This window comes from Athene cunicularia (assembly GCF_003259725.1).
Source record: "Athene cunicularia isolate RWA chromosome 2 unlocalized genomic scaffold, athCun1 chr2_part1, whole genome shotgun sequence".
In the NCBI taxonomy this organism is placed as follows: domain Eukaryota; kingdom Metazoa; phylum Chordata; class Aves; order Strigiformes; family Strigidae; genus Athene; species Athene cunicularia.
The window spans coordinates 124,613,125-124,634,666 of NW_020799095.1; the positions used below are offsets into that span (position 1 = coordinate 124,613,125).

Here is a 21,542-nt window from a genome sequence, read left to right on the forward strand (position 1 = left end):
CAAAAGTGGTTCTTAAAATGGTGCATTGTTTCTCCAAAAGCAGTCACCTATAAAAAACAAGCAGACCCCACCTCTTGGTGTTATAGTTTGTGTCTTAAATGCAAGGAGAGAACAGATCCTGTACTCCCTTGATAAAAGAGATTCCATTTATCCTTCTTTCTATGCAAAGTGCATAGCAAAGAAGAAAAATCCATGCTCCTTTACTCCCTGTGCAAGACAGGCATAATTTGGCACTGAACAGTAACCTCTTTAATGCAACTCTCTAATGGTAGCAATCAGGAGCAAAAGTTCATCGAGTATCTGATCTATTCAGATAAGTGTATCTGAATTCAGTGTTATGATTTTGGGCTAGAATACAGTTGAATTTGAGATACATGTTGTCTCCCTTTGTCTCTTGGAAGTGAAAATAAAATCCTTAGCTGAAACATCTCTTAACAGTGCTGAATGTTGAGTGTTAGCCTGTAGGGGCACAGGATGCTTCTCCCCACAGGTGTTATTTCCACACTTCTGAGGTTTTGTGTCTGTATTCAACCTGAACAAGGCAGAGAGTTGTCTGGGCTTTCTTTCCTCTTCATGTTATGTAGCATTGATGTTCATGTAGGGCTAGAATAAAAAAGAAGTCATGCAAATAGCCAGAATGTCTGTAAGACTAACATCAGAAGCAATAGTTCTGGTAAAACTCCACCAAAGGGAAGACTACTGACAATGCATCAAATTAACTTCATTCTTTGAAAGATTCAGGCCTAGAAAGATCAGGAGTGTCAAGAGGTGAAAAAAAAAAAAAAAAATGGGTACTGAGAAATGGACAGCCTAAGACCCAACTCATATTAAGTTTATCCCAGTTTGTGGCAAAGGATGTATATTTTTAAAAAATATATTTAAAATGCCAACAACTTTTAATTATCCACACTCGCTCTCCATATTTGGCATTTTGTGCTATGATGCACAATTATCCCCTCAGCAAAACTGTTATCATTATCTCTAGATAATTAGATTGATAATCCAGTTACTAACCATTCACCCAGATATTTCAGGGTATCTGATTTATGGTAACTATCTGAATGTTAAAGTTTAGCCCTTGATAAATTTAGCCAGATTTGTCATGCTATATTACCATCACTATGAGACCTAAAATTCTACAGTAATTTTGTAAGACACGGACATTGAAGCATCTTTTAAGACCTGTAATATTATTAAATGGCCAAGAGAGACCATAGCTATTTTGTAACTGCCTCACACAGTAGAAATGGTTTGAACTGATTCTTGTTTGTATCTAACTGTAACTGTATGTAACTTCCATAATAACATCCAGTTTTTATTTTAACACATGCAGTGGTAGAAAATCCCACAACTAATAAGTTTGTCAAACTTTTAAAAATCTTTGCCTTCATTGCTAGATGTCATTTAATAATATGTCCCATATTGCTGAATTCAGAAGAGTCAGGGAGAGAAAATACAGAACTGACATTTTCTGAGGTTAGTGAGAATTTAGATGCATCTGTTGCCAGCTGTAGAGAATGGGATTACTTTTGGATAAGCAGACAATAGCTCTCCAGTGAGATGTCCTTTGAAAATGCATGTGTTTTATACATCTGGTTGTCATCTGAGATTCAATCTATTTCTCTTTCTTTAGTGTAGATGATTAAAATAAAAAAACCCAAACAATACAAACTGCAGACTTTTTCACTCTTTTTTTTTTTTTTTTTCCCAAGATTGGTGGTTTGCTATAAACAATATGAATTTAGGTGGAAAGCTCAGAGAGAGACATAAGTGAAATGAGTGCATTGTATGTGTTTATTACATGATGAATAGTTGTCTGTAGTGAGAGAAAGAAGAGAGATACAAGTAAAATTGGCACTAATTGCTGCATTTTTCTACATTCTCAGTCAAAAGACTAGAGATCTCTATGAACAACTACATTCCTCACCGAGGTCCTGTTTCTAGGAAGTATATGACAAATAGAAAATACTGAAAAGCCATGTGTTTGAAATTGCAGCTTAATCACAGTACCTTCTGAATCACAGGTACTTCTAGAAGAGATGGAGGAATTTTGGTGGGCTCAGATTTAGGAAGGTCTTACAAAATACAAAAAGAAAAATTTCTTAATTTTCTTCTGGCAGAATTGTTCTGAGAAATATTAACAACTGGATTTTGTCACCTACATTTCTTCCTCTTGCCCAGTAGTGTTTTCTTTCTCATAAGGCCATTTTTCAGAAGATCTATAGAAAATCCTGCACTCAGACACTGGTTTGAGGGATCCCAATCTGAAGTGAGATATTTTTTTAAAAAGTCTAGTCCTTGCAGGCTCTGTTAGGATAATATTACAGTCCATTTCCAAAAAATCCAGATTCTTTCAATTCACAGTCAGGTTTTGCGTGTTTGGTTTTTTTTACAGACCATATGTTATAGGGCACAAAACAGAATGTAGCCACATGTCATCCTCTGTACAACACATACCATAACACTTGTCCCCCATCCTGATTATCAGATAGCACTAGTGGAAGGAGCAGATACTATTCCTACTATTTCCATCCAGCTTTTGAAGGGACATAGCTAAGAAAATATTTCCCTTCAGCAGGGGAAAATCATAAAAAGAAGACACTGAGTGCATCTTTCAGTGTTAATATGAAACCAGTAAAAAGACCAATCTGAACACAATCTTGCTACTCTCATTTACATTCAGACCAGGTATTCAGGAGCTGTGTTTTCATGAAAAGCATGGGAGGACTGAGCACACCTGACAATTATTTAAACTCGTTGTTTAGAGGCAGCGGCTAATTTCTTATGCTTAAAATGACTTGGGCTCTGTGACTTTGATAGCCAGCAGCAGGTCTTCTGCCTTTGCAGAGAATACCCTTTAAAACAACCAACTCTTTAATTATGTGTGAAGTTTAGCCTGGAGGCCAGAAGCAGAGTCATGGGACTGCAAGGACTCTTCGATGAGGCTGCAAGGGTATTCCCCAGAGAGACTGGAGGGATTTGGGAGATGATAACACATATGGAAAGCTGAAGATCTTCATGTGGAAAACACTGAGAATCTATACAGTTTAATTTCGAGTAGTCTTACTATTACAAATCTTTTCCATAATTTACCAAAACCCACAAGGATTAAGCTTTTCTATAATTGCCTGCTTTCCATTATTATGTGACTCTGAAACAGGGGATGAATATCACTGTTTCATAAATTTATGAAAAGTTTTTTTGCTTGAAGATATCTCTGAAGAAGAGACACAGTTTCTCTGAAGAAGAAAGCCACGTAGTAATAATGTTGGTCCATTAACATTCCTGCATTTGTCAGTGGGTTTGTGTCATTACTCAATGTTTAAAGATCCCAGATTTCTCTACTCATCTACAACCTAAATAATTATTTTATGGTTCCTCTATTTTTCTGATCTTTTTAATTCTGCACCACTTCCACAATCACACACAGAAAAAAAAATATATATTGCATAAAAAGCAGACTAATACATTTGGCAAAAAAATAAAAGTATTTTCTTATTTCCATTAACTGTTATTAGCAACAAAATAAATACACATGTTAATAAATACTTTTTCCCCTCTCTGACCTTAATAACATTAGTAACAATGTGCTTTATAATTGAGAAAGGCAACAGAGCATGGGATCACTTTTTTTCTCTTCTGGTTATTCTATTTGCTTTTCCCTTTTATTTACTCTCTGTTATTTCTTTCTACCCTTCCATTAGTAATTCTAGGAAAAAAATACATACATAAGTCATTTATGTTCTGGGTTTATGATGAACACTTCCTCACTTCCTCACTTCCTGAATATCTATAGTCTCACCTATGTATGAGACAGGATGTTCTCTAGAGGAGGGAAAATGATCTGCAAGAAAATGTTTCTGTAGGAAAGTCAGGAGGCTGAAACATTTTAGAGAGAAAAAAATAAAAGGAAATAAACAGGGATAGTGGAACATAAGAATAGAAAGGAAAGTCCAGGGAAAAGGACTATACAAAGAAGCAAAAAGCTATTTTCTCACAAGGGAAAATGGGGGGAGAAAGGAAGGACAATATTGGCTGGGTATGTAACCTCATTATGGAACAATACTACTTACTTCAAACTCACTGGGTTTTGCCCAAACAGTATAGTTACTGATCCAGGAGTTATAGAAAGTGTTTGGAGAAGTCTGTGTTAGCACAATATTCCTATTTCTGAGATATGAACATAACATCTTGACCACCACTCTCTATGGGCTTCTGTGAATATGCACAGTTTACCTTAGCAGGCTAACAGGTATGTGAAACCATTTCATGAGACCTAGCTCCCTACACGTCTGAAAATTCAGACAGTTTTTCATCTTTTGTATGTCTGTGGCCATACGAAAGACTTCATTTTCACAGGACTCCAGATCATTACAAATAAGTTTTAATTCTACATCTTCTCATTGTTAAATATTTTGAAAAATATAATAATTTTTAAGTATTATATTATTTTAATTCAAATTCCCTGTCATTCTGTTCAAACCAGTCCGTATGTATTTCCCCCTTGCTCATTGCTCTGTTGATCTCATGACTTTTGTACGATAATAACAGTAGAAACCCTTCTTAAATTCTTAGCACGCTAGGTCTTATACAAATGTTTGGAGTGGATCTGATGGCTGCTCCCTCTGATTCCACCTTTGAAATCAGCTTAATCTTTTTCACTCGCGAGTGAAATCTGAGACCAATCCATTTACCTACCATGTTATTGCACTTGTGCTAAGAGAAAGGTGGGGCTGCAAAGAGAAATATATTTTTAACAGACCAAACCACGGAAAGGCAGCCAGTACTGCTATGCTAGCTTTTACTTGAAAGTTTGTTTCACACCCTTCTGCAGTAACATAATTTGCATCTCCTTCATAAAGAGATTTTCTACAAATAGGCAGGGAAGCCACATTAGCTCATGGACATGTGGCATTTACAGTGATACTTTCTGACTTCCCTCTCTGAAATCAGAAGAATAGCCTGTCCCAGGGTGTGAAGTTTAAGAGAGGAGGCAGTGCAGAAAGGGGCACATCATAGCTTGTTTTCTACAAATTTAGCTTAATCTGAGATCTGACCTAATCTGCAAACCACTTTTCAACTACATTGGTATAATGCCTTTACACACGTTAATTTGAAAAGAGCAAGTCTGTGTCAAGAGTATTTAGCATCATATTCAATAGCTTCTGTTTGGCCCAAACTGATGTTGATTTAAAAGAGGAGAGTCATGATTTCATCTGGGTTTGGTTTGGTTTGGTGTGGGTTTTTTTGCCTTGGTTCTAATTATGAACTGCAGTTCAAAAGCACTCTGCAGTTATCCCTTGAGTTTGGGGATTTTTTTAATATCAGGTTCAAGCTGGGTTCTTATAGTTCTTATCATTCTGCAAGTCAAAGTGCATCTTTGTCAACACCACCCATACACACTCCCATGGGGTTGAACCCACAGATATAGAGGTTGTAACAATTTTGCTGATGATGTACATGAAACCAAATAGGAATTGTCTTGCCAATAGTATGTTGAGTTTTATCACTAACAGTTTAATTACTGTGATTCAGTTACTTTAATTTGTAAAGTCTTCAGCTTTGGTTCTGAATTCATGTGAGGACCAGTTTTGTTCAATAAGAAGAATTCCTTCATAACCACATATTAGAGTATAATTAAAAGTAGAGATATGCTTTAAATGTGAAGTAGAAATATCAGAGTGGGTCTGTCATGCATGACCAGCAACTGACAGTTTATATTGCTATGGTAATGACTCTGTAGCTAATGCTAAAACATTTGTTTAATTTAACCCCTTCTGTAAAGGAATGCTTCCTGACATCTAGTCTCAACCTTCCCTGGTGCAACTTGAGACCATTATGTCTTGTCCTATTGCTTATTACTTGGTTAAAGAGGCTCATCCCCAGCTCTCTGCAACCTCCTTTCAGGGAGCTGTAGAGAGCGATGAGGTCTCCCCCCAGCCTCCTCTTCTCCAGACTAAACACCCCCAGTTCCCTCAGCCGCTCCCCGTACGACCTGTGCTCCAGACCCTGCACCAGCTCCGTTGCCCTTCTCTGGACACGCTCGAGTCATTCAATGTCCTTTTTGTAGTGAGGGGCCCAAAACTGAACGCAGGAATCGAGGGGCGGCCTCACCATTGCCGAGTACAGGGATCAGATCCCTTCCCTGTCCCTGCTGGCCACGCTATTGCTGACACAAGCCAGGATGCCATTGGCCTTCTTGGCCCCCTGGGCACACTGCTGGCTCCTGTTCAGCTGGCTGTCAATCACACACACCCCCCCCAGATCCCTCTCTGACTGGCAGCTCTCCAGCCACTCCTCCCCAAGCCTGTAGCGCTGCTGGGGGTTGTTGTGGCCCAAGGGCAGCCCCCGGCATTTGGCCTGATTGAAACTCCTCCAGTTGGGCTCAGCCCATGGCTCCAGCCTGTCCAGGTCTCTCTGCAGAGCCTCCCTACCCTCGAGCAGATCAACACTCCCACCCAACTGGGTGTCATCTGCAAACTGACTGAGGGTGCACTCGATCCTTTCGTCTAGATCATCAATAAAGATGTTAAACAGGAGTGGCCCCAAAACCAAGCCCTGGGGGACACCACTCGTGACCGGCCGCCAACTGGATTTAACTCCATTCACCACAACTCTTTGGGCCCGGCCATCCAGACAGTTTTTTACCCAGCAAAGCATGTGCCCATCCAAGCCACAAGCAGCCAGTTTCACCAGGAGAATGCTGTGGGAAACGGTGTCAAAGGCCTTGCTAAAGTCAAGGTAAACAACATCCACAGCCTTTCCCTCATCCAATAAGCACGTCGCCCTGTCCTAGAAGGAGATCAGGTTTGTCAAGAAGAACCTGCCTTTCATAAGTCCTGCTCACTGGGCCTGATCATCTCATTGTCCCACATGTGTTGTGTGATGGTACTCAGGATGAGCTGCTCCATCAGCTTCCTGGGCACCAACGTCAAGCTGACAGGCCTGTAATTTCCTGGATCATCATTCCGACCCTTCTTATATATGGGCGTCACATTGGCCAATTTCCAGTCTGTCGGGACCTCCCTTGTCAGCCAGGACTGCTGGTAAATGATGGAAAGCAGCTTGGCGAGCACCCCAGCCAGCTCCTTCAGCACCTGCAGGTGTATCCCATCCGGTCCCATAGACTTGTGCATGTCTATGTGACGCAGCAGGTCACTGATGATCTCTTCCTGGATTGCAGGGGGTGTGTTCTTCCAGTCTCTCTCTTAGAATCGCAGAATCATTCAGGTTGGAAAATACCCTTAGGATCATCGAGTCCAACCATCAGCCCCACTCTACAAAGTTCTCCCCTACACCATATCCCCCAACATCTCATCTAAACGACCCTTAAATACAACCAGGGATGGTGACTCCACCACCTCCCTGGACAGCCTAAACCTCCCCTGTTGGAGTTTAAAGCCATTCCCACTTGTTCTGTCACTAATCACCTGTGAGAAGACACCAGCACCAACCTCTCTACAATGTCCTTTCAGGTAGCTGTAGAGAGTGATGAGGTCTCCCCTCAGCCTTCTCCTCCTCAAACTGAACAGTCCCAGCTCCTTCAATCGCTCCTCATAGGATTTGATCTCCAGGCCCTTCACCAGCTTCGTTGCCCTCCTCTGCACTCGCTCCAGCACCTTGATATCTCTCTTGTATTGAGGTGCCCAAAACTGGACTAGTTATGGCCAGTATAGCATAACTACTATTTAGGGCCTTGTTTATTCTCTTGCCATCTGAATCAAGGGGTAGAAACTACAAGTAGGCTTCCAGGCACACTGTGAACAAAACCAGACAAAATGAAAAATTACCAACTTTTTACCAGTTTTTCCTATGAGTTATTTGTTGACTACCTGATAATAGCAAACACCTTCACAGAAAACGGGAGCAATACACCAAGAAGGAAAACAAGCATTTCTCAAGTAATGTAATTCATCCTGCAGATCTACCCTTTTTTGGTGTACAAGATGATGGTGGGATGGAAATGGAAGCTACATCTTCTGAGACAGTGAAGTTAGTGAAGCAAAACTGAGGGTCGTTAGTGTGGCTTATATAGCAGAATTATGCCAAAATGTTCACATTTCTTTAGTAGAGGTGTAGGAACCTGGGAGATATTGAATAAGGCTTTGCTTCCTTGCAAAACTAATCTTTTTATTCACATACACACACACACACACACACACACACACACACACATATTAATCATGATTATACTTCAAATCTGGAATCAAATACAATTTAGTTTCAAGCAGACCTTGTCTTGGTGTCACAAGTTAGGTGTATTTCATGTTCTGACTGATACTTTATAGGCTATAAAACTGTCTTAGTGTGTAGAGCATTCACAGAAAAATAACATTCCAGTCATCTAAGTCATACAAGGGTGAGTAATGGTAATGCAGTTTTGCTGGGAGAAGGCAAAAACTGTGAGGGGAGTTAAGAAATAAGGTAAGGGAGGGGGAAGGAGAGAGAGAGACTAACAGTTTTAATTCCTTCACAGACTCCTGTGGTTTGGGAAGAGATGCTGGAGGCAATTCTCAGCACTAAATTGTTATGGTAGCTTAATTCAATAGACTCTACAAAACTAAATTTAGTCTAAGATGTGTCTGTATTGTTAAATTCTAATGCGCATTTCCCACAGTGATAAAACACTTGAAATGAAGCTTTCTGTAAATGTTTACTACCCTGATGCATACCAGTACAAGCAAAGCCCTGATCTGACAGGGACTGTGACCACATGATCTAGGGACACATGTTACAGAAAATAGAAATAATGGAAGCATAAAGATCTCTAAGACCTCTTTTGCACAGTCACTTTCTTCATATCTAAAATGTTATGAAATTATTCTGCAAGAAAGCGAAAAATTGATATACAGATCATTGTCTAAGAACTATGATAGTTACTATATCTTAGATAAGTGATGAATGTCTTTCTAAATGAGAGTCTGAATGTATTAATATTTAATATTTATATACATAGAATCATTTTTCCAGGGTTCATAAGACTAAAGAAACATTTGTAAATATGTGCCTAAGCAGGATAAGAAATATTTTCAGGATAAGAAATATTTTCAGTTCTACTGTTACAGCCAATCTTTTGCACAGATATTAGTGCTATGTTCTGAACAGACAATAGCAATAGGCTAATGAAACTTGCCCACCTGCTGGAAGAAAGTTTTCAAACTGTGAATCTGTGAAACTGTTTCCTTGGAGCTTAATGCAGTGATATGAAGGAGTCTCCAGAAGAGGTCCTGAAACATCAGGGACTACAAGGGAGAAGATGATGAGAAAATCACATAAATTACATAATTAACTCGCCAAATTTTTTTCTTTTTTTTCTATGTAACAGTCAGACTGTGAGCTATTAAGTTAACATCAGTTATTCTACCAAAATGTTTGACAGAGGTTACATGTGATTTACAGAAGGTGATTACTGTATTTTAAGAAGCTTAGAGTTGGGATAAACAATTTAAACCTGAAGCCAAATATGTAACCTGATCAAACTCTGTATTGGATATGCTCATCAAAAAAATCTTGAATGAGGAAGAGAGAAAGTGAATAATACCCTGTATTGTTGGGTGCCCTGACAGTGAACCGGAGAGTGGAGTAAGCCCTCAGAGAGTGGAAGAAACCATAAAGAAATGTACCAGGAAGAGTGAAGCAGGGGAGTACCCATACAGCACTGTCTTACCTGCCCAGGAAGGCAGGAGCACAACCATAAGAGGAAATTTGAGAAAGATCCCTCCCAAAATAAAAAAGACATTCCCCAGAAAAGACAGGCACAGAACCTCAGTTCTTACAGATCAGAAAATGTGTCTAAGCAAGTTGCAGAGGCCAAGGAACCGGTCTTGTAATTTGACTGAGACACTAGAGCAGGCAAAAGAAACCAGCATGGGGGTTCCCTAAGGGGCAGAAGGTCTTTTGATAAGTGTCAAACAATGCTTCTTTGCAAATTAGAAAATATATGTAGAAAGTTTTCAGCTAGATGATTCATATTTGCATCATATCTGTGTGACAGGTAATCAGTAGCTCTACCATATGTCCAAAATTGTGCAATACTGCAATACCAATGCCATGAAAGGTCACCAGGCTGTTTTGCCACATACTATACTCAGATGAGTCATCTGGGTCAAAAATACTTTTTCCTTTATGAGAACGAATATAATGGAGAAATCCGCTTTATTCTGGATTTTCACTGAGGTAGTTCAGGTGGTGACATCTGAATACCATTCTGTAAATCAAAAGGCCTTCCCATTGATATTTTAGGTATCCCTTTTTTTTGTTACTTTTTATTCTCTTGCAGAAAAAAAAAATCATTTTCTTCACTGTGTATACAGAAAGTGAACACATACAGGCCCTTACGGAGCACTGAAGTATTAGGAGGCAGAGATCTGTCGAAAACCGAGAAAGGTGTAGTCAGCATAGTTAACACTGGTCTGGAGCATATACAACTGGTTGTGTGATGCACAGCTCCCCTTCCACTCATCTCTGACCAGACTGGAATTGAGTCTAGTCCTGTGCTCAGTTATTGAAGAATTTCCTTTGCATCAGATGCACTTTCAATATCCATTTACCCTGGAAATTATTGCAAAATAGGTCAGGAGTACAAGAATGCTTTCTTAGATTCACAGTATCTCATATTTCCATTTATATTGTAACTTCACTTGCAAAGTGCACTCTTGGAAAAACAAGCAGTATGTCTTGTATTCACAAGCCATACTCAGGACACTGATAGTTACGATTTCTTTCAAGTCTTCATTTTGCTGGTTTAAACCTTGAGTTGCTCAATCCAAAATAATTAAATTACACCAGTAAAGTGTGTAAATGAGAATAGAAATAAATTTAATTTAAGCATTCTGACAGTTTGAAAAGGAGAAAGTAAATCATGTGTTGCAATTTTCTAGATTTTTTTACGTAAACTCTGACAATGTCACATCGTAATTGATTAATCTTTTGTGAATTGTGCTTTTCTGTTTCATTCACTGCTTCTAAGACTGCTTCTCTGATGAGTACATAAAGTTTTCAGAGATCTGTTTTTGCAATCTTAAGTGGTTAATCTTTCAGCTCCAGTGCTACCACTGTGACTTTAATTTATCAATCTGCTGTTCAGTGAAATGCTGGAGAAACACTTTAAAGCCTAAACCCATCACTTATGCCTACACCTGTCAATGACAATCTTCTGTGCTTGTCAAACCAAGTTAAATGACACTCCTGCAATGTATACAGTATTACTAATAAATTGGATAATCAATCACATGTGTATGGTTTGACAGTACTACCTTGATTACACTGAATTCAAAATACATTTTTAAAGCAGGACTCATTTTTGTACTAAGGAAAAAATATACTGTATAGACATCAAGAATTTCACAATCACTCTGTACAAATAAAGGACACTTTGGGAAATGGTTAAGCCACTGGTTAGGCCACTGGAAAGCTCTTTCACTACATTACTACAAAATGTTCCCATGGGAAACTTAAGTGATTGGAGATTACTTTCAGTGACAGATAAATAGTTTAACAGGAGGAGAAGAAAGGTCAGGAGGCATTAAGTAGATTTACTCAGGTTTCTTTACATACAAAAGCTATTATTTTATTTCTAAGAAGTATCAAGCTAACAGTGTTAAGTATTGACTGTCCCTGCAGCCACAGTAAGTAGTTTTTATTAGGAGTAATTTTTATACTTAGCACTTAGCTGTACAGAAAATTGTTGGGGCTAAGTTTTGCCTTGAAATCACAGCATCAGTTGTTCCCGTCTGGCTGCTATAAACAGCTCCCAGTCCAACTGATCACCAGAGTCTGGATATTGATCTTGATGTCTTTGCTATCCTCTGCTTCACAAGTACAGGAGGAGTACAGGTGCTCCTGGACCTGCTTTTGCCCTGCTGGACCTGCTTCTTGTGAACAGGAAAGAGCTTGTGGAGGAAGTAAAGGTTGGAGGCCATCCAGGGTGCAGTGACCATGAGATGACTGAGTTTTTGATCCTTGGAGAAACAGAGGCATCTTTACTAACTGCCACCTTGGACTTTCAGAGGGCAAACTCTGACCTGTTCAAAAGACTGATTAACAAAATCCCTTGGGAGGCTGCCCTGAAGGATACGGGAGTCCAGGAAGTCTGGACATACTTCAAGAGAAAAGTCTTAACGGCACAGGAGCAGGCTGTTCCCGTGTGCCAGAAAATGAGCAGGTAGGGAAGGAGACCGGCCTGGCTAAACAGGGACCTTTGGCTGGATCTCAAGAACAAAAGGATAATCTATTGCCTTTGGCAGAGGGGGCAGATCTCTCATGAAGACTATAAAGATGTAGAGAAGCTATGCAGGGAGAACATTAGGAGAGCCAAAGCACAGCTAGAGCTCAACTTGGCTACGGCTGTTAAGGATAATAAAAAATGTTTCTATAAATTCTTTAACAGCAAAAGGAGGATTAGGGAAAGTCTCCCTCCTTTATTGGATGCAGAGGGAAAGATGGTAACAAAGGTTGAAGAAAAGCTGAAGTGCTCAGCGCCTCCTTTGCCTCAGTCTTTATCAGTGGAACTGGCTGTTCCCTGGACACCAGCCTCATGAGCTGGGAGATGCGGAGGGGAAGAAGACTGAGGCCAGCACAGTTGAAGAGGAGGTGGTCAGAGACCTGCTGCACCACTTGGATGCACACAAGTCTGTGGGACCGGATGGGTTACACCCAAGGGTGCTGAGGGAGTTGGCAGATGTGCTCGCCAAGCTGCTGTCCATGATTTACCTGAAATCATGGCTCACTGGGGAGGTCCCATTGGACTGGAGGGTGGCAAATGTGACACCCATCTACAAGAGTGGCAGAAAGGAGGATCCGGGAAACTATAGACCTGTCAGTCTGACATTGGTGCCAGGGAAGGTCATGGAGCAGGTCATCTCAAGTGCCATTAAAAGTCATATAATGGACAACCAGATGATCAGGCTCAGTCAGCATGTGTTTATGAAAGGCAGGTCCTGCCTGACAAACTTGATCTCCTTCTATGACAAGATAACCAGATAAGGGAAAATCTGTGGATATTGTCTAGCTGGATTTTCAAAAAACATTTAATACAGTTCCCGATAGAATTCTCATAGAAAAACCATCTGCCTATGGCCTGGATGAGTGAACGGTCTGCTGAGTCAATCTCTGGCTGGATGGACTGTTCCAGAGAATGATGGTCAATGAAGCTAAATCCAGCTGGAGGCCGGTCACAAGTGGTGTTCCTCAGGGCTCGGTGTTGGGACCATTTCTGTTCAACATCTTTATTGATGATCTTGATAACGACATAGAGTGTATCATCTGTAAGTACATAGATGACACCAAGTTAGTTGGGAGCGTTGATCTGCATGAAGATAAGGAGGCACTACAGAGAGACTTGGAAAGATTGGATCGGTGGGCCAATGTTAATGGGATGAGCTTCAACATGGCAGGCCCTGCACTTGGGCCACAACAACCCCCTGAATCGCTACAGGCTTGGGGAGGTGTGGCTGGAGCTCTCTGGAAGACAAGGATCTGGGGGTTCGAATTGACAAGCAGCTGAACATGAGCCAGCAGTCTGCCCGGGTGGCCAAGAAAGCCAATGGCATCCTGGCTTGTATTAGGAATAGTGTGACCAGAAGGAGTAGGGAGGTGATAGTCCCCCTGTACTCTGCACTGGTGAGGCCACACCTGGAGTATTGTGTCCAGTTTTGGGCACCTCAATATGAGAGAGATATTGAGATGCTGGAGCGAGTGCAGAGGAGGGCAACAAAGCTGGTGAAGGGCCTGGAGAACAGATCTTGTGAGGAGAGATTGAAGGAGCTGGGACTGTTTAGTTTGAGGAAGAGAAGACTGAGGGGAGACCTCATTCCTCTCTACAGCTGAAAGGACATTGTCTGGTCTCTTCTCACAGGTAATTACCAATAGAATGAGAGGGAAGGTTTAAACTGGACATTAAGAAAAAAATTTTCACAGAAAGAGTAGTCAGACAGTGGAATAGGCTGTGCAGGGAGGTGGTGGAGTCACCATCCCTGGATGTGTTTAAGGGTCGTTTAGATGAGATGTTGGGGGATATGGTGTAGGGGAGAACTTTGTAGAGTGGGGCTGATGGTTGGACTCGATGATCCCAAGGGTCTTTTCCAACTCGAGTGATTTTATGATTCTGTGAAAGTGTCTAAGTGACTTAATTCTTAATCCTGTGTATACAACTTTGAATATTTGTCCAAGTTTTGTCTAAAATAAAATTCAGGTCAGAGAGTAAGTTCAACATTTTTCCCAAAATACATTTAACTGGGAAAATAGTTCTTGGGAGAGAGGATGAGAGTAAGGAAGGGATGTATCTGAAGATAGAAAAAAATACAGCCTAATCATATTTCAAATAAATTCTGCCTAGTTCTGCAGAGGATACTTTAATGGAAAATGAGTGCTGTGTCAGCTATTTTATGTATACATGTCTTGCTTGGACAAAATGTACGTCTTCAGATTAGATTTGCCAAAATTTTCCGTTTTACAGAAAATAAATCTCTATTTACAGTACTACAATTCTTGCTGTACTTTTAAGAACTTGACTCCATACTTCTCCCCCACCTGAGGAAAAAAATCTTGCACTTATTAATTGAATGAACATATAGAATAAAACTTTTATTAACTTATGATAACAAAATTTTTATGAAAATTGATTAGTAATTAAAATACACAAATAGTAGGTTACTTTCAATCACTTGGCATTTTGGGGCAAGTGGCTGGGGATTTTGGTGGTTATTTTTTGTTTTTAACTATACCTATTTGCCTCATAACTGCATTATGTAAACAAATGTAATATACTTTTCTGCCATTTTCCTCTTCTGGCTCCCTCTTTTCTGCTGTAAAGGTCCAAGAATATATTAGTTGAAGGAGTCACTGACAGAATTTGTCTGTTGATAGTAAGTATGTCAGAAAAAGCAGGCTATGAAGAATATTCTCTTTCTCTACAGAGTATACAGCCTGAACAGCAAAACAGAACTGTCCTTCCACTTTTATTAGCATTCTCAGCCTTAACTAAAATAGAATCATCTCTAAAGTAAAGGTGGAATTCAGCCCACCAATTTAATTCATGTCTTTGGGGAATATAGGTAACCATCCACTGAAAAGTGGCACGAAATCTCCACCTTTTTTTTTCAATAGCTCATGAAAGTCATTGCCATCTGATTGATTTTCTAACAGGGAAAGTTTCCATCTCCCAATGGAAATAAACTAGTTACCCTCACTCACTCTCTTTTTTTAAAAGGAATTCAACAGGAACAATTTCTACCACTCTTTTTACATGACAAGAAAAATTATTTTACAAGTGACTGGAATACTAGTTTCAACCATTAGGTTGATATGTGCCTCCTAAAAAGAGTTTGATTGAAGTAATATTGCTTTTGTATTTAATATTTTTATCCAGCCCTGACAACAGAGAAGCAACTGACAGTATAAATGGTGATAGCACTGTCAATTGAATTAAGATACATTATGCCTGGTTTGTCAACATTCATGATTTACAAATACATCTTTGTACCTGTGGAAAGAAAAAGAGATATTAGCTAAGCAAGACAGAAATTCTTGTTTCTGTGAAAATAACAAAAGCTATTTCTGTTCTGTTCTGCATTAACAAGCCTAAAGTCAGAATAACTCCACTGAAGTCAGTTGCACTCACTAGTGCCTGAAGCTAAGTAAATTAAACAAGGACATGATCATTAGTTGATAAAAATATTTTGTGGGCATAGAACACAGAGTGCAAGAAAGATTACACTTTAATAATATATTTTCAATATATACTATCGTCAGATAAATAAAGACGTAATAACATCCATGGGTTTATTTCAAAGATGCAGAAGCATTTTACATTTTAAATTTTACATTTGCCTGATTGACACACGTGCAATAGCCGATGCGCATAGGAAATTTAAATATGTGCAGCATCATAACTGTGAAAATACAGTCTTTGGGGAATCCTTTATTCTTCAGGCATACACAATGTAAAGCAGGTGCAGTGTTAAGTGAAATAAATCTAAAAGAGACAGCCTGTACAAGATTGTCTTGACGATACTAGGTCAGAAAAAAGAACTATGACTTTTGCTTAATAGAAACACACTTTATTGATGAGTGTTCTTTGACTCAGTGTGAGCATTACAGCGTCTTTTACTATCTCCTGTTTTAATAGCAGCATCATGCACAGTTCTCTTGTTAATATTGCAAAGTTGGCATATGTTTGTGGGTAAGTAATCTGCCTGTTTACAGTGCCATTAGGAAACCGCTGACTCCACCAGTTCAAAGGCTCATTTAAACCTCTCTCTGCTTCCAACTTGCTGAGTATTTGGTATTCAACACCGTGCAAGTGATTTCCTGCAGCCTCTGTAACACAGGTTGTTGGGTTGCTAAGGAATAGCTCTCAGGAGGTTAAGAGCCCTGCAGTCACCTTGATCTCAGTGCCAGTGATTATCTGTGCTAATTTTCTGCTTCATGTTTTATACTGCAGCACTGACCAAAACTTATGTCGGTCCATTGATATGCAGAAATGTGAACAATTGTGGCTGTAGATGCAGAGATGTAGTGACTACTTTCACAGTATAATCTCTTCAACATATTATTACAAATGAAACATCATCATTCAACTTAAAGTAAAAAAAAAAAAAAAAAAAAGAATGGAAAAAAAAAAAAAAAAAAAGCTGAGTGAGATCAGTTGGAAAAACAAGAGATTTTTTTCTCCTAGGTCATCTATTTTGGGTTTTTGTCATTGTCGTTGGTTGACAGTCTTTTCAGTACACATGCAGGACAACTGCTTCACAGTAAAAGAACTAGGAACTGCCTTTATAAAACTCCAGACCTCTAAGCTAGGCTATTAACTCAGCAATCACAGTGAGGGACAGTTAACCTCAGGAGCTACACCATGTTGCCTCTGTGTTGCCTGTGCTGCCACAGCTGATTCTAGAATTTCAGAGAGGGAAAAAGAGACCCAGATCATGGTTGTAAAGGAGGGTCCACATAAACATTTCCCAAAGCTTTAAACCCACTCTCCTTTACTTGATTTATTCCATGAGGGTCAACACCTACAGATAAGGTCCTGCAGTACTATTCCTCTTTGTCATTTTAATAGATAGCATAGAAGGGTAAATGTATTTCCTCCATGACCAACACTTGAATTCCATCAGCCTTCTTCAAGGAGACTAAGTAATGGGAAAGGGAATAAGGAATTGAGCCCCTTGCTCTGTTGAGAGCTCATGGCAGCCCACCTGTGTCTAGTACCTCTGGGTGCTATTCCTACCTCAAGGGCCAAGTAGCCGCTGCCACATCTTTTACAGTGATCCCAGGCAAAGAGTCCCTTTATGTGCAGAACCGGCTCTTTCCCACTCCATATGAATGCTACTTGCACACAGAAATTCCTTTTACCAGTGCGGAGATCCAAAATGGTCTGTGGGAAAATCAGGATTACCTCTCCACCTCCTGCTGGAGTCCCCAGCACCTGTGGGACATGGGATTTAATTAACACGGATACAACTGAATTGTGATTATTTCATTTACAATAAACTCAGACTAGAAATGTAAGCAAATCAACGGTTAGCCTGTCAGTTGTACTAGCAGGTAGCACCAATAGACACCACAATGTGTTTGCATCTCATATCCCGGCCACAGGGTCAATACACTTTTGGCAGAGAGATGGATAAGAAGGACAAATTGGATAATGTTTGCTGCAGCTAAAGGCATGTATATGCCCATTTCAGAGACTGACTGTCGTACAGCATACATAATACCTGCAGTTACTTCTTATATTGGTAGCAATGGATGCTACTGAACTAAACCACAAAAATGCAAACAAAGCACCTTAATTTCAACGTTAGAGGCAACATCTGTAGCAGAGCTGTTGATATAGCTGCAGCTGTAAAACACTATATGGAAACTTCTGGTATTTCCCTGGGTGAAAATTAAAGCAAAATAACAGTATCAGATGCTTCTGAAGCAATTAAATATTTTTGAAAGGTAATATAAGAAACCGATACAAATTAATAAGAATTAATAGATTACACTGCCATGTGATAACCAGACTCCAAAATACTTTTTCCTGCTCTGGTCCCACAGATAAGCATTAAACCATCTGGGTTGAAACTGTCATTTGCAAAGCTGAGGGAACATAAAGAGCTGAGTTCAGTTTCAAGACAGAAGTTACCTGAACAGGCAACAGAGCAAAAGAATGAAATTCTTAGGGAATGACCGATGTGCAAAACTGCTTCTCTCAAAAGAGAAGTATTATCCAGGACGTCACACTAAATTAAAAAAAAAAAAAAAAAAAAAAAAAAAAAAAAATCAATAATATAAACATTTCCTCATGAAGCATGCTGTTTCACAGAATCTCCTCAGCAGCACAGTGGCAGAGTGAGAATTGAAGGTAGGGAAGGAGAGAAACAATCATTTGCCACACCAGAAATCCTTTCCTGCATTTTCCTTACCCAAAACCTCCTCTGCCTGCAACTAGCCTCATCTGAGGAACCTGTGAGCCTTTCCCAACCACTTGACCCTCTCTCTAGCCTACAGACTTTTTCACTACCATGCTCAGATCTCTGCCTGAAATCTCTCACCCTCCTGTGCACCATCAGTGCCACTATTCCTGGGGACAGCTTTGAGCCACCTCTGTCATGGCATTTGTCCATTAAAAGTTCCACGCTCTGAAATCCCAGTGAAGGGCCAGCAGTACTTATTGTGTCTTATCAGCCAGTGCTGAGTTGCCACAGAGAAATATAGCTGCCCTTCAGCGTTACTCTTTTTGGTGCAAAGTGAATTATTCTTCATCAGCTTCATGGTCTTCAACCTTGAAATACTGAATTTATCTGGTCATTATGCAAATTAAATTAATGTCACACCAGGTGAAAGGTTTCATGTGACAGGCCTTTTAAATGTAATCTTTTTTCCTCAAGCTGTCTGTTATCTTCTACTTAAAAACACAAATTAAGTATTAAATATGGGCTTACTCCAGCTATTAATCATTCAGCTAAATAAAACCACTGGCAAACTGAGAATAGCTGTAAATAAAATAATAGCTTTGCTACCTGCTACCTCTTAGTTCCAAGTAGGCTGGCTATAGAATGAAATAAAAAATAAGAGCTGTCATATAGATATGGAAAATTTTGCTAGTTTTGAGTGAAGGTAAGATACAGAACATGATCACTATACAAGGTCTAATTATTATTACTGAATGTTATTTTGCGTCCTCTGCCACACACAGATTACCTGCTGCTGGGCTCTGGTCTTTCAGGGCTGTTTTATTTAGTAAGTTTTTCACATAAAATCTCAAATAAATTACCATCAGGACTACAGTCAGCTTTCCCATCTGGTGAGTCTCATGATATTCACTGCTGGTCCAGTGTTATGTGGGTAGACAGTACAACTGATCACTGGCACTTGGGCACTTGCATCTGAGGCAGATGTGGCAGAGATGGAAATTGTCCCCTGACCTCCTGCTCCTTTGATGGATGTTTTTGCCAGTTACAGATAGGGGAAATTCTAAGCCTTCAAAATCAAAACACTGGGATGAAATGATTACTGAGGTAATTTAAGCCTGCCAACATTCTTTTTTACCTCTTTTAAGTGTTCAACCCCTGAAGCATAGCAAAGGGAAGAAAAGGGGATAGAGGCATTATGTGATAAGGAAAAATAACCCCAAAGAACTCCAGAATTCTTGACCCATTCCTCAAATTATGTACTGAAAAAATTGAAGACATTCTGCTCAATGTTCAAGATCAGAAATTATTCACAGTCCATACCATGTGAAGACAAATTTCATTAATATGTAGTTACCATAATTTATCTCTCTTTATTTTCAGTGAATGTTTTCTTCTATGCTTTGCCCTTTCTAACTCTATTCTTTCTACCTTTCTGCTTTCTTATTTAAAGCTTCTCCTTTTATTTTTGTGATACTTTCTTTATGCTTCTCATTCTTTACTATTCATAATTGTCCTTCTCAAGCAAGTGAAAAACCTGGGGTTTGTGTTACTGGTCTTTCATCAGGCAGAGTACAAACCCCTTGTGACTTTTTCATGCAGATCATTTATAAGCTCTTTGGTTCTATTTTTTTGGATGTGTGAGATAGACTTCATTGTTATTTATTGACCATAAAGGTAGAAAGTTGCTAATGGAATACAAAACTAGGAAGATCAATCTAGGGTTCACTTTGCAATTGACAGCTCAAAAATAGTTTTCCCCTGGACATTTGCAATTCCCTATCTATGTTTGTTTCCCTTGATGGTGCCTGTCTTTTCACAGATTGGTATGTATATTCTTTTCTGAACCTGAGAGGAAAGACATCTCTGTAACACTACTGCTTGCATCATCCATTTTCCTAACTTTTTTTCTTTTCTCTTTATAATGAAAAAAGATTTGGCAAACCCAAGGACCAACAATCCAACTCTTTTCATGTTTATCATAAATCAAATTAATTGTCTTATCTTTGCTCACCTACTTTCTCATTTACCAATCTTTCATGTATTTAACAGTTTTCCTAGTCCTCTGATTATGCTGTGTTAACCCAGCAAAGAAGAGGGTTTGAGTATCAGAGTGTTCACTTCATTTCATCAGAGAATTGCACTATAATGATCCTCTAATTACAGATCTGTCTTGCTGTGTTAAATCCTTTCTATATGTGCTGGCAACTGTTTACACTGATCTGCATGCCCTAGACTTCACATTTCCAAATATACTACAGTGATAGCTGACAACAGCATTGACAAACATAATGCACAGTGTATGGCTATGGAAGTGGAAGGACTTTGAAGAAGGGCTTGGAATGTGAGAATAAGACAATATTACCACAAATGTTTTAATCAATGTCTATTTCTCTATAAACCAGTTCCTTCTTGTTTTTCTGTTTTTCCACAGTGGTTATGTCTTTGATTATGATTACTACAGAGATGACTTCTACAATCGGTATGTGTGGTTATATTTTCGTACATCCTATGCCATTTTTACTGTTTGTTTATAATGTAATCACATCATTTGGTTAGACAGGTTTGTTTTGATTTTGCATATTATTCATTTCATTATTTCTATTGTGTATCAGAAGACTATTTGAATATATCACAAGCAGAGAAGATTACCACCACCAAATATATGCTCATTAAACAATTCTTTTGGTCTTATTCTTCTCTAAGAGCTTTTGGGGCGTTTTCTGTGCTGAACAGTTTAATGGTAGTTTAATTGCTCAGTGTTTCTTACTCCAGGATTACTTTCACTGGAATGTATAGCAGCTGTAAAATTCTTCAGTATGACACTCATGTCTTTGTCTTTCAACCATGTGTATGAAAAGATATAGAATATCTCCTAACAAATTTGTCTTCAAATAATGTTTAGAAGTCTAGAAGGACCTTGAGGGAAGCAAAACTACAAGTTGAACAGCGTTTGTGTTTCTATAAGAGGAAAAGAAGTGAGCAACTGGAGACTTGTGCCTTGAGTACATATGTACAGCCTAGCTCAGCACAGTGGAAATTTATTCATTCAGTTGTATCAGCATCACCGCAACACGGGGTTAACATGGATGATGACCACAGATAACCAACTCCTGACCCAGCAGTGTTGGTCTCTGCATTACAGCA

At 39.3% G+C, this 21,542-nt stretch overlaps 1 protein-coding gene across 8 annotated transcripts in view; it reads left to right on the plus strand.

Moving 5' to 3' along the window:
* Nucleotides 1-21,542, plus strand: part of RALYL (RALY RNA binding protein like) — a 396,410-nt gene that overhangs the window by 336,864 nt on the left and 38,004 nt on the right. For all 8 annotated transcript variants that reach the window (XM_026842123.1, XM_026842125.1, XM_026842126.1 and 5 more), the window contains one exon: nucleotides 20,830-20,877. In XM_026842123.1, the coding sequence (XP_026697924.1) occupies nucleotides 20,830-20,877 (48 nt within the window). The remainder of the gene's footprint in view (nucleotides 1-20,829; nucleotides 20,878-21,542) is intronic.